This window comes from Zootoca vivipara, chromosome 1, assembly GCF_965207765.1.
Source record: "Zootoca vivipara chromosome 1, rZooViv2.hap1.1, whole genome shotgun sequence".
Taxonomy (NCBI): Eukaryota; Metazoa; Chordata; class Lepidosauria; order Squamata; family Lacertidae; genus Zootoca; species Zootoca vivipara.
This window is the reverse complement of record NC_142582.1, coordinates 40,627,535-40,639,793: the sequence shown is the minus strand read 5'-3', so window position 1 is coordinate 40,639,793 and position 12,259 is coordinate 40,627,535. Positions and strand designations below refer to the sequence as shown.

Genomic DNA, 12,259 nt, shown 5'->3' with positions numbered 1-12,259 from the left:
TAAATTCAGGCTGGAGGCAATCCCGAAAGAAAACAGAAACAAAGAGCAGTTCTGGGATTTATATGGATTCATGGATTGAAAGCATTTTATGTTCATCAGAGCGTACATTGGAGAGAGGTCTGGGGCAGGAGGCCCTTGAAGCCTCATGAGATCTATCAGCTTTTCATACTAAGCCTGGACCACATGGTCACTTGAAAGTAAACACTTTTCTAGTTTTTGGATCATTTTGTGCATATATGTGTCGAGGAGCTGAATTTTCCTGATGTAACAGTACACCAGCATTTTACTGTTATATAATATATAGTAAATAGATAATGCCACCCTACACATAAAAATGTATGCCTGGAGTCTTCTCAGCAATTAAATGTTTGGAATATTTTCAAAATTCACAAGGTGGACATTTTATAGAACCCTGAAGGGAGCTCTCCATGTATGCCTAATTCAGTTTTAGGCTCTCTTGCAAATCCCTGATTAAATAATTTGGCAACTGAAACATATAGTGGATTGGCAGCAAATTCAAGAACATGGCCCAGCAGTAGTTTTAAGGATATTAACTATAGAGCAGTTTAAATAAAAATAAAATAACAACAACAACAAAATGCTTCATTTCTTACAGTACAAATATGGGTCTTTCTATCTATCTATCTATCTATCTATCTATCTATCATCTATCTATCTATATATATAACACCCTCGCCCCCCCCACCAATATGCTAGCAGGTCAAATAAAATCAAAGGAAATCATCTATTACGTCTGATTTTGCTTTATGTGGTGCATGATTGTCTGCATCAACCGACTTTAAAGTTATGTGGTTCCATCAGGTATATCTGGGATTATTTCGGAGATTATCAAACAGAGACTTGTTGGCAACAACATTTAAAGACAGCAACATGTGATTACCCCCTTAATTAATGTATATATTCTGTTGTTTTGTTAATACAACTCTTTCCCAACTTATCTGAAGTATCCCCAAAATTTTATTTACACTAAAAAATATTACAAGGGAATCATAGATTTAATTAGTTGTCTTTTTTATAAAAAAAAAAGGTAGAAGAGTTTATTCTTTTCAGATAAGAGGATTCTCATTCTACTGACAGCAGGATTGGGCAAAACTGTGTAAAACGAGTCACAGATTGAATTTCTTGCCTTTTCTTGAAAAAGTGCCTTTCGTGACCTGACTTTTAATTCTCTACTTGACAATGATGCATGAGGGTGTGATGCTCCTTGGACAAGCAGCACCAGCCTCTTCTCTGCGCCCAAGAATGCACTTGACAACCGTGGCCACAAGTATTGCCAGTTCCACAGATTACAGGGGTGATAGCCAAGAAGGACTCCCACCCCCTCCATTCTCAACCTTTATTGTTTCACGTATTCTAGGAATACAAACATTAGTTTTTGCTGAAAGTAAAAGTAGTTCTGTGCTCTGAAATGATCTGTCAGTCCACTGTGGCCCTGAGACTAGAAGACCATGCAATGAAATGAGGGGAACAGAAAGAATGTAACTTCCACGCCCCGCATCAGTAAACAACTTTAACATGTCTCTTGACATTTGTGTTTGCCAAAAGTATCAGTTCTTTTCCAAGCAAATAAAGCACACACTAATGTACCTAAAAACAGTATAATTAAGGACACGTTGTTTTAATTTCCCACAAGTGGCAATTTTCTACAATATCTGAGATACTGAATTAGTTTTCAAATCAGCCTGCAAGAACAACGTAGCTCCAGCCTTTCTTGTTTAATTGTGCTTCCTGACTAAAAACATACCCTGTGTTGCTGCTGGTCCTTTGCTCAATAATCTCATTTGCTATGAAGGTCGGCGGTTCAAATCCCTGCAATGGGGTAAGCTCCTGTTGCTCGGTCCCTGCTCCTGCCAACGTAGCAGGTTGAAAGCACGTCAAAGTGCAAGTAGATAAATAGGTACCACTCCGGCAGAAAGGTAAACGGCATTTCCGTGCACTGCTCTGGTTCGCCAGAAGTGGCTTAGTCATGCTGGCTACATAACCCAGAAGCTGTACGCCGGCTCCCTTAGCCAATAAAGCGAGATGAGCGTCACAACCACAGAGTTATCTGTGACTGGACCTATTGGTCAGGGGTCCCTTTCCCTTTCCCTTACTACTGCATCAATTTTAATTGCTTTTAAAGTATGTACAGTTTGTGTCCTCCTTCCCCCCTTTCAACTGAAGATAAGAAATAGAGATGAGGGGATGAGAGACATAAAACTGCACCACATCCATTGTTTAAGAAAGAAAGGCTCACTTCTAAAATTCATTCATTTGTGTATTTGTGTAGTAGCCTTCAACAAGACCCACCTTTAACCTCAATCTACAACACTGGATTATTGTCATGAATATTAGAGAAAATATGGACTCAATTTCACTTTTGCTCCTCATACTATATTAATTTTTGTCCCAGCAGCCAGCCTCTACATTTTTGCTCAGGGCTATACATCTAGGAGAAGGAATTTGTTGTAATGATGAAGAAAACGAAACTTATAGTGGTGGGGGGGGTAATGGCATCTTACATCTTCCTGAACTTATTATTTATTAATATTTCTGTTGTCTAAACAGCCTCTTAATCTTTCAGACAGGGAAAATGATAAAGTTATGATAAATTATGATAAATTATGATATGATAAAGAAGTAAGATTTCTAGATAAAGAAGTAAGATTTCTAGATACTCTAAATGACTGTGCCCCAGAATAGCTGGCTATGGAACTGACCTTAATCTTATGTGGTGCCCAGAACCTGGTGTTGTTGAACTGACTAGGAAAAGTGACCACAGTGCTATCAAATTCAACATACACGTAAGGAAGTCCAACAATTACATTTTACTTTAAATGTCCCCCAAAATGAGGAGACTGGTAAAATGGAAGATGAAAATCAAAATGAGGAAAGTCAAATATCTCCGGAATTTTTGACATTTATTCAAAAGCACATTAACACCAGCTCAGGTAGAATGTATACCGCAAATCAGGAAATACATCAATGAGAGTGTGTGTATAGTTAATAATCATAATCAAGGAAGCAAGCAGGCTTCGTTCAGAAAATGGAAATCTTGTCAAATGAGGAGAACAAAAAGGAACACAAACTGGGGAATGGGACACTGTTGGTTTTATATTGTGGGAGATCTATTGTGGTATCTTTTTTTCTTTAGCATTTATAGGGCACAACTGGAAAAGGTTTTCTGGGGTTTTGGAACAGATTGTCATCACCATCCAAAATAGTGGAAGGAGATTTACCCCGGACATAAAAATGCACATGTGTGCATTAGGAAAAGTTGCATATAAACATAGGTATATTAGGAAAAAATCACACTAAGAGCTGATGAATTTTCTTGAGAACCAATAATAATAATAATAATAATCACAAACTGATGTGGCAATGTGGAGACCTGTGCTTAAGACAGGAAAAATTAGAAGATGAAAGAAACCCAAAGTGACAGATTCCATCCACTCCTATTGGGTGCAAGTCCTGAACTCCTATAAATATGTTTTACATGGAAAGGCAGGGGGTTGGACTAAATCAGGCATCCCCAAACTGTGTCCCTACAGATGTTTTGGCCTACAACACCCATGATCCCTAGCTAACAGGACCAGTGGTCAGGGATGATGGGAATTGTAGTCCAAAACATCTGGAGGGCCGAAGTTTGGGGATGCCTGGACTAAATGATCCTCTTGGTCCCTTGCAACTCCACAATTATATGATGCTAAGACTTTGTTGTATCCACTAATACCCTACTTGAAAACAAAATTATTTATTTTTTAAAAAATTAAATCACAAGGATTCTTTAGACATTATAAATATATGTTTTAATATCATAAACATTATTTTAAATTATTTTTATCTGAAGAAGTGTGCATGCACACGAAAGCTCATACCAATGACAAATTTAGTTGGTCTCTAAGGTGCTACTGGAAGGAATTTTTTATTTTATTTTAAAAATCAGGAATAAAAATCCATAACAAAACTGAACAGATAACACAACCAGCACATTCATTTTATCAGCAGCACCAATCAAATTCATTAACAGTTAAGAGAAAGACCAGCATATTCAGTTGTCTTCTAAAATTCATCAAAGCCGGAATGATAGGTCAATGCAGAGAGTTTCAGAAGCAACAAGAACTAGAAGGCCCTGTGTTGTATCGTCACCAACCTAGCTACAGAGTGATGACTTCTGCTTAGGACTAACAAAGGCCAGGCTTCTGTGGGAGCAGGTGGTTCTTCAAGTAGCCACATCCCAAATCCCACACTTTGAATTATCTGAGGAAACTAATTGGTAGTCAGCATAGTTCTCTACAGGTGGCATGTGTTCCACACTAAAAGAAGAGCTAGTGTCCTTGGTATTAACTTTTTCCAGATCTTTTGTACAGACAGATCCAAGTAAGGAAGGTCCACATTAAGCAGACTGCAATAATATAACCAGATATCAGGTCATGTTTGATAGTGGCTAGGCCATTCCATCTCCCCCACCAGCCTCGGAACAGCATAGAGATGGTGAATCAGCCAAAGCTTATAAAAATCACATTGCTACCTCCAAGCGGAGTATAAGCAGAAAACCTAGCAATTTTATTCAGAAATAATTAATGCTATAATCAGGGAAAACCAGTGTCTACATGCCCATAATCTGCTCTTCTCTACATATCCAGAATTGTCTGAAAAGAAGTTGAAGATGTTCCACAAGTATGGTGAGCAGTTCCCCCATGTCACATTGCTAACCATCTGTAAAATTAAGCTTCAGGAGTTTGAACTGAAGGAGGGGAGGGGGAGAAAAAAAGAAGTTCTGTTGGTATGCATTTAAGATACAGTGGTACCTTGGTTTGCGACCGCAATCCTTTCCGCGGAGCTGGAAAGCTCCCTGAATCGGTCGCTCGCCGAAGGCACGCTTCTGCGTGTGCGCGAAACGCCGATAGATCGCTTCTGCGCATCAGAATGCCACAGAACCCGGATGTAAACACTTCTGGGTCTGCTGTGGTCGGAAACCAAAGCAGTCGCAAACGGAGGCGGTGACAAACCGAGGTTTGACTGTATGTGGTTCTTTGCCAAACATAGTATAGTAATTTTACTAGGTCTGTGACTGTATAATAAAACTTGTTGTTGCTATAGTAATCATAAAAAGAGTTAATACTTACAAAAGTTGCATTTTCCAGCAATAATGTACTTGTATTTGTTTCTACATTCAGTTTAACAACATGCCCATGTCTGCTTTTATACACGACTTCTGTATCTGTTAATAGAAAAACACATTAAGGATCAGCAAAGGCAAAACATTTCACGCAATAGCTTCTTAGTTAATGGACCTATTCAATGAAGAAAAGACATCACTGACCATCCAATATATTAAAATGTGCTTAGGTTGAAGTAATGACTTCATTAGTAGCATCTAATTTTGTTGATTTGTCCAGAGATAATTGGAATGCTCAGTGCTTCTAGTCTTTCTGACCTCGCTAATGGAGGTGGTTCCATCAAATCAGTGTAGCCACATCCTACTCCTCTGTGTAAAACAAGTTCAATTGTACTGTGTAAAAAAAAGCAGCAACATTGGCCAAATAGTCTTAACCTAGAAACCTTTATTTGGTTAAATGGTTCTTAATCAAGAATGAATTCCGATTGCACTTGCATGAGAAAATGGTTATGTAACCAAAATATTTACAAGAACATCCAACAATTTCATTGCTATTAGTTGTTTGTTTGTCTGTTTGTCTGTATTTATATCCCACCTTTTTCTCCTAGTGATGCAGCAATAAAACTGCTAGTACATTTACAAAGCAGGGTCCAGTATGGTTTCAAATTAGATGGGGGGACATGTTGAGATTCCTGCATTTCAAGGGATTGGACTAGATGACCCTTGGGTTCCCTTCCAGCTCTACAATTCTATGCTTCTCCAAGGAGTTCAAGGTGGCATACATGGTTCCCATCCTCCTCATTTAATTCCTACAACAACCTTGAGAAGTAGGTTAGGCTGGGAGGTAGAAATTAGCCCAAGGCCAGACAGTGAGCTTCATGGCCAAGTGGGGTTTTGAAACCTGGCTTCCCAAGTCCTAGCCCAACACTAACCATTATGCCACACTGATTTTCAATCCATCTTTCTACCCATCTTTTTTTAAAGAAAAGAAATAAAAATACTGAAGCCTGAGGAAACTTTCACTGTGGTTTTATCATTCAACCTCAGCAAAGCCACCTTAGCATATTTCATAAATAGTGGTTTAGTGCTTTTAAAAATCCCTGGCTACATACCAGGGAAATGAAACAGCGCAGAAGGAAGAAATTTACAGAAAAGTACAATGATGTAACATTTTCTTGAGCAGAAACATAATACGCAGAACCTCTGTTAATGTATATTAATTGTTCTGGCCACATGCTGTGTATTTTTCTGTCTCCTTTCATTAAAAATCCATGTATTCTGTGAAGTCTAGTTGCTCTGGTCCTTGTACCTGACGTCCTGCAACCAAGCCTAAGCAATTGCATCTGGAACATTTGCTAATTGCTTCCCTGTTCAGTTCAGCCTCCGCCTGCCTTCCTACGTTACTTTCTCTCTGTCAAATTATAGATCATAAGCTCCTTGGTGTGGTGACCTGCCATTTTGTACTCTGAAAAGATATGCAGCTGATATGTTTGCACATTAGAATCTGATGAATAGGAAAGGGTAGATCCGTTGCTTCTTTCAAGAAACTTTTATAGTATTTCAAGAAACTACTTTGTAGTTGTCATTTCCCCTTATGTTTGAACAGAAAGTTTAAGAGGAGAAAAATGGAATGTCACAAAAAGTCAATTCTTTTCACTGTGGAAAGTATGATGTTTGCAAACAATGAAGGTGTCTGCTGAATGGTGTCACAGTCACCTCGGTATGAGGCAGAAAACCTCATTGCACTGAGTGTGAACACTGTAGATAAAAATCCATGAAGTGTTGGAGATACTAAAATAAAGCTGTGCATATACATAAGTACTAAGCAAGTGCTGAGAGTAAGTATAGTAATCATGAACAATCACTAGTAATGTCTATTAAAGTGTCAATCCAATGAATGACATTTTGTGTGATAAAGAACACTTCCTAGACAGAATAATGGAAGCATTTTATGGCCACTTGACAAAATGATGGGCATTTTTTTCTTTAATAAGAGAGGGAAGTAAGGGAAGTGGGCAAGGGTAGCCAGAAATGATACTTGGCAAGTATTTAAACACTTATGGATACTTTCCTTTCCTTTTTGTTTCAAAGAGACTGTCTTCTTTTTCATAGGCATAATACTTGTACCGTACAGCCTTCTGCCTCTGCTGCCGCAACCCAGTGATGATTTCTGGGCTGGCAATGGGATAAACACCTTGGTGGCAACTCATTCGCATCAAGTAGCTATCTCTCTCCGACCCCCATTCAAGCATGCTTTAAGCCGAAACACAGGAAACATGTGGACATCCTAGTAATATTGGCTCCTAGGCTGGAACTCTAGCTATCCTTCAGATGCCAGCCTCTTCCTCTAAGAAGAGGATTTCAGCATTGCATTTCTCCTGACTCTCCAGAGCAGATTTCAGACAGGTGCAGGGAAAGGGGGAGAGCCCTGTTGCACTAGCAAAAACCCTTGCACTGGCTTCTGCTAGTGCAATGTGTTAATTAGTTGAATCTGGGTTATGATGTCCACTAACTGGCCAGTTAAAGCTGATCACCCCTTTGATTCCAAACATAAAGCCAGAGACCTTCCCATTTTTTGAATTATAGATAAATTAGGCTGAGGAACAATGGAATAAACATGATGGGTGAATAATATTGGGCTTAGGCCCTACAAATATTTGGATTCTTTCTGATTCAAATGCAAACCTATTTTGAAATAACATTAAAAATAAATAGCCCTTTAGTTTGCTGGGAAAAGAGACCTGTCTAACAGTGAGCAGGCCATGACTGGCAAGAATCATGTTTAAAAGCATGGGCATTTTATGCCCATGCACTGACTTGAACAGCTTACGTGAGAAGTTTCATCTAGATATGAGCTGATTTGTGATGGTTTTACAGAGTATTAATCATTGGTTATAAAAGTGGACAATTCATGCTATTTCATGTCTACACACTGAATAAGCAGATAGCAAAGCATTATAGACAGCTGTGGGGAGAATGAAAAGCTGACCTTATGAATATAAATCAGATGTAATTTACAAAGACAGTACAACATAATAAAGATTTTAACAACATGCACCAATCTTCAATGTAATGAATATGTATATACAGTGTATCATTACATCACAGCACACAGTGTGTTTGCATGTGTGGAAGCAAAGACAATAAACTGCATTGATTAAATTAACAGGAGGTTGGTTTGGTTTAAGCACAGTGCAATGATTGCTGAAGCCTGACTTAGCCCCACATCTCCACAGGTTGGATGGTTGCTGAAGCCCCGCACCAAAGAATATGCTACAGTTTCCCTGCCACACTCAGCTTCATTGGCTTATATGATGTGGATAAACCTTTAGCATCCCAGTTTTAAGACTAAGTATTACCATAAGGACATAAGGAAGAGATGTGACTTGCCAAGAAAATGTACAGCCTTCGGACAGACAAAATGAAACATTTGATTACCGGACTGCATATAAATTAATTTAAGGAATCCACTGCCTGGAAGATGTAGTAATGGTCACTACCCAAGATTGATTTTAAAATGATTTGACTGATTAATGTTACCAACGATAATGTTCAGATGCAGTAGTACCAGAACCTGATTTGGGGCTCCTCAATGCAAACTAGGGGCAGGGGTAGCCAATATTGTACCCTCCAGATGTTGCTGGATTACAAGGTTAGGATTGCTTTATAATGAAAAAAGGATAACAAATTTAATAAATGAAGAAAATGCAACCCCCATTATTCCTTCCTATAGGTCATATTGGCTGGGGCTGATGGGAATTCTAGTTCAGCAAATTCTGATGGGCATTGTGTTGGCTACCCGTGCTAAGAAGATCATTATCACCAGGCCCTACCTGTGAATTTCAAAGAGGCATCTGCCTGGCTGCTGATAAAGACAGAATACTGGACTGCATCAGGCCTCTTAGCCTGATTCAAAAAGATAGTTCTTAGAAAATCAGCAATGATTTGTTTTCTCAACTAGAAAATTGAGGGTTTCTTTATGGATGCTGTGCTTTGCTACCTGAGGTCCCACTCATTTTGTGCAGCTCAGGCTTATAGGGGAACTTGTGAAGAAATGACAGTTTGGTGACAGTATGACAAATGAGGGTCACCACCTCTAAAATTGTGTTCGCTGTTAACGATAAACATTAGGAGGCACAGGGCTACTTTATGTCTAGCCTCATAGGTACCCATGCCCAAAAGGCTTATATCCAAAATAAAAAACAATATGCAACAAAATGAAATGGAATCAACCTTTCCAATCTTTTTGTTCTCTCAGGTCCATAATACACAAAACAAAAACAATACAATATTGTGGGCTAGTTTATCTCCCGAGTTACATCTGTATGGTTGAAGAAAATAGGACTGCACTGGAAAAGACAGTTATACAAACATATAACTATGACAGTTTGTTGTAAAATTATCTGAGAGCACTACAAAAGTACCTATCCTAGGTCACAGCCCACCTTGCTATAAATAGCTCAAAGTATTGAAAAATGCCTCAAATTAAGATCTTAATACCTGGGCAGGTTTGTGTAGAAAGAGGTAATCCTTGAGGTACTTTTAGTCCTAAATTCTTAAAGTTAAAACCAACACTTTAAACTGAGCCCATAAATTGACTGGAAGCCAATGAAGCTGTTTCAAGACTTGGAAATGTTTTCCATATGCCCAGTCCTCGTTAGTATCCCTAGCTGTCACATTTTGTATTAACTATAGTTTCTAATTTTATACAATTCTTCAAGTGCACCCCTATGGAAAGCACTTTACAGTAGTCCTGAAGGGATGTTACCAGAGTGAGAATCACTGTGGCTAGACCATCTCTATATTAAGCTGGTGAAAGGTGGTCTGTGTCACCAAACCACTAGTTACTGCCAGGTCTACAACCACCCCCAACCTATGAACCTGGTCCTTAAGGGGCAATACAACCCCATGCAGAACAGGCTACACAGCATCTCCCAAAACATACAAACCACCTACCAATAGCATCTCCGTCTTATCGAGATTGAGCTTCAGCTTACTGGCCCTCATCCAATCCATTACTGATCTCAGACATCGGTTCAGCACTTCGACAGCATCACCTGAATTTGATGAAAAGGAGAAATAGAGTTGAGTGTCATCAGCAAACTGATGACACCACACCCCAAATCCCCATATGACCCCATTCAGCAGTGGCAAGTAGAAGTTGAACAGCATGGGAGGCAGAATATAGCTCTGAAGAAGCCCATAGCATAGCTGCCTTGGGACAGAACAATAGTCCCCCAGCATTGCTTCTGGAACCAACTACTGTATCCAGGAATGAAAGGAACCAAAGGAACCAATGAAGCACAGTGCCCCCAGTTCCAACTTCAGGTAACAAGTCCATAAGGATACAATGACTAAAGGTATGTATCAAAAGCATCCAAGAAAACTAATAGAATTAAAAGAAGCACATTTCCCTTGCCTTTCTCCCAACACATGCCATCCATCAGTGTGACCAATGCTATTTCAGTGCCAACACTGGGCTGGACACTTGGCTGAAATGGATCTAGATCATCCATGTCATCCAAAAGTGTTTTTAGCAACCATTCACTCAGACAACTTGCCCCCCAAAAGTATCTTTGCAATTGGCTTATAGTTGGAATAATTTTCATGGTCAGAAAGATGCTTTCGTAAGGAGTGGCCTTATGACTGTCTCTTTGAAAGTGGCCAGGGCCATTCTGATCAAAAAGACTAAGAAATAAACTGAATTTAGCATTATTATTTATATAATTTGTGTGTGGGGAAAATTAAATTTTAATAACTTTGAGGAATATGTTCAGAAAAGCCTTTAACACTGTTATTTGCCTATTATATAAGCAGATGTAAAAATGTCCCCGAAAAATAGGTAATACTGTATATTCCTGCGTATAAGACTACTTTTTAACTCAGGAAAATCTTCTCAAAAGTCGGGGGTCGTCTTATACGCCGGGTCGTATTTCTTATACAGCGAGTATACCCCAAACTCTATATTTTAACTGAAAAAGTTGAGGATCGTCTTATACGCCCAGTCGTTTTATACGCCGGAATATACGGTACTTATTATATTTTTTTTTAAAAAAAAACCCCACTACTTTTAGGGTTCCTGTGCAGACAGCAACAACCAACAAACATCAGCTTGAAGGCTCAACACTCCTTTCTTTCTGAAACATAACAAAAAAAAACCACCAAATCTTTTAAAAGGCAAGATTTTAAATTTCATTACTGAAGACAGCAAAACAGAGATACCCAAAAGTACACTTCTGGAATCCGAAGTTTGCAATTTATATTTTGGTGCCTTCTTAGAAAACACTATGCTTGCTCATTCACACTTCATGCACATTTGGTCTTGTCAAATGGTACACACATAATCTATCCCGAAAACTAAATAGGTGAGAATGTAGCTCAAGTGATGTGCTCTGCCATTCACAAAAAATGATTATGACTTGTGATTTTTATGCCTTATTTGACACCCTCTTTCTTTTTTCTAAAGACTTAAAAGGTTGTTTCACAGCATGGGAAAATGTGTAGTGATGTGACACGAATTGTTTTGCAAAGAATAATCATATATTCTGGACAGAAAAAGAAGACTCTCGGTAGCATTATATGAACCTGTCATTTGAGTGGCTGCATTTGTTAGTGAATGCACCAGCAAGCAGTGCCAACCAGGATCACAACAGCATTACTTTCCCCAAGTTCAGATGTTATCTGGAGAGCATCTTAGAAATCAGTAGAAAGTCCAACACTGGCTTATCTGTGATCATGAAATGCCTTAGTATCCCTATTTTTTCCTAACTATAGCCAGCTGTACAATGAGCTATTCTAATGCTATGTTGCCATCTAGGATGCCACAGGAAATAATATTTGGAATCAGGTTTATTGTATGGATTGTCCAAAGCACAAGCCAATCTCCATGCCACACATTTCTGGTCATTTCTATCTCTAATATAGCAATAGTCCATCTGCTCAGGTAATTCAGATTGTATGCAACGCTTATACATTATGGACACTGCTTGGCACATCCATAAGTCTTTCTTAAAACATCCCATGTGACAGCCATAATATCTTTGTTGCATTTTATAATAAAACTATCAATGGTATGTGGTGTGTAGATGTTTAAAAGGAGACTGGCTAAAGATCACCCCTCCTATGACTCACTGAATG

General features: G+C 38.8%; 1 protein-coding gene across 1 annotated transcript in view; it reads right to left on the bottom strand.

Moving 5' to 3' along the window:
• DPP10 (dipeptidyl peptidase like 10) overlaps positions 1-12,259 on the bottom strand; it is a 233,828-nt gene that overhangs the window by 121,829 nt on the left and 99,740 nt on the right. The window contains exon 4 of the mRNA XM_088652166.1: positions 5,130-5,224. Coding sequence (XP_088508292.1) covers positions 5,130-5,224 — 95 coding nt within the window. The remainder of the gene's footprint in view (positions 1-5,129; positions 5,225-12,259) is intronic.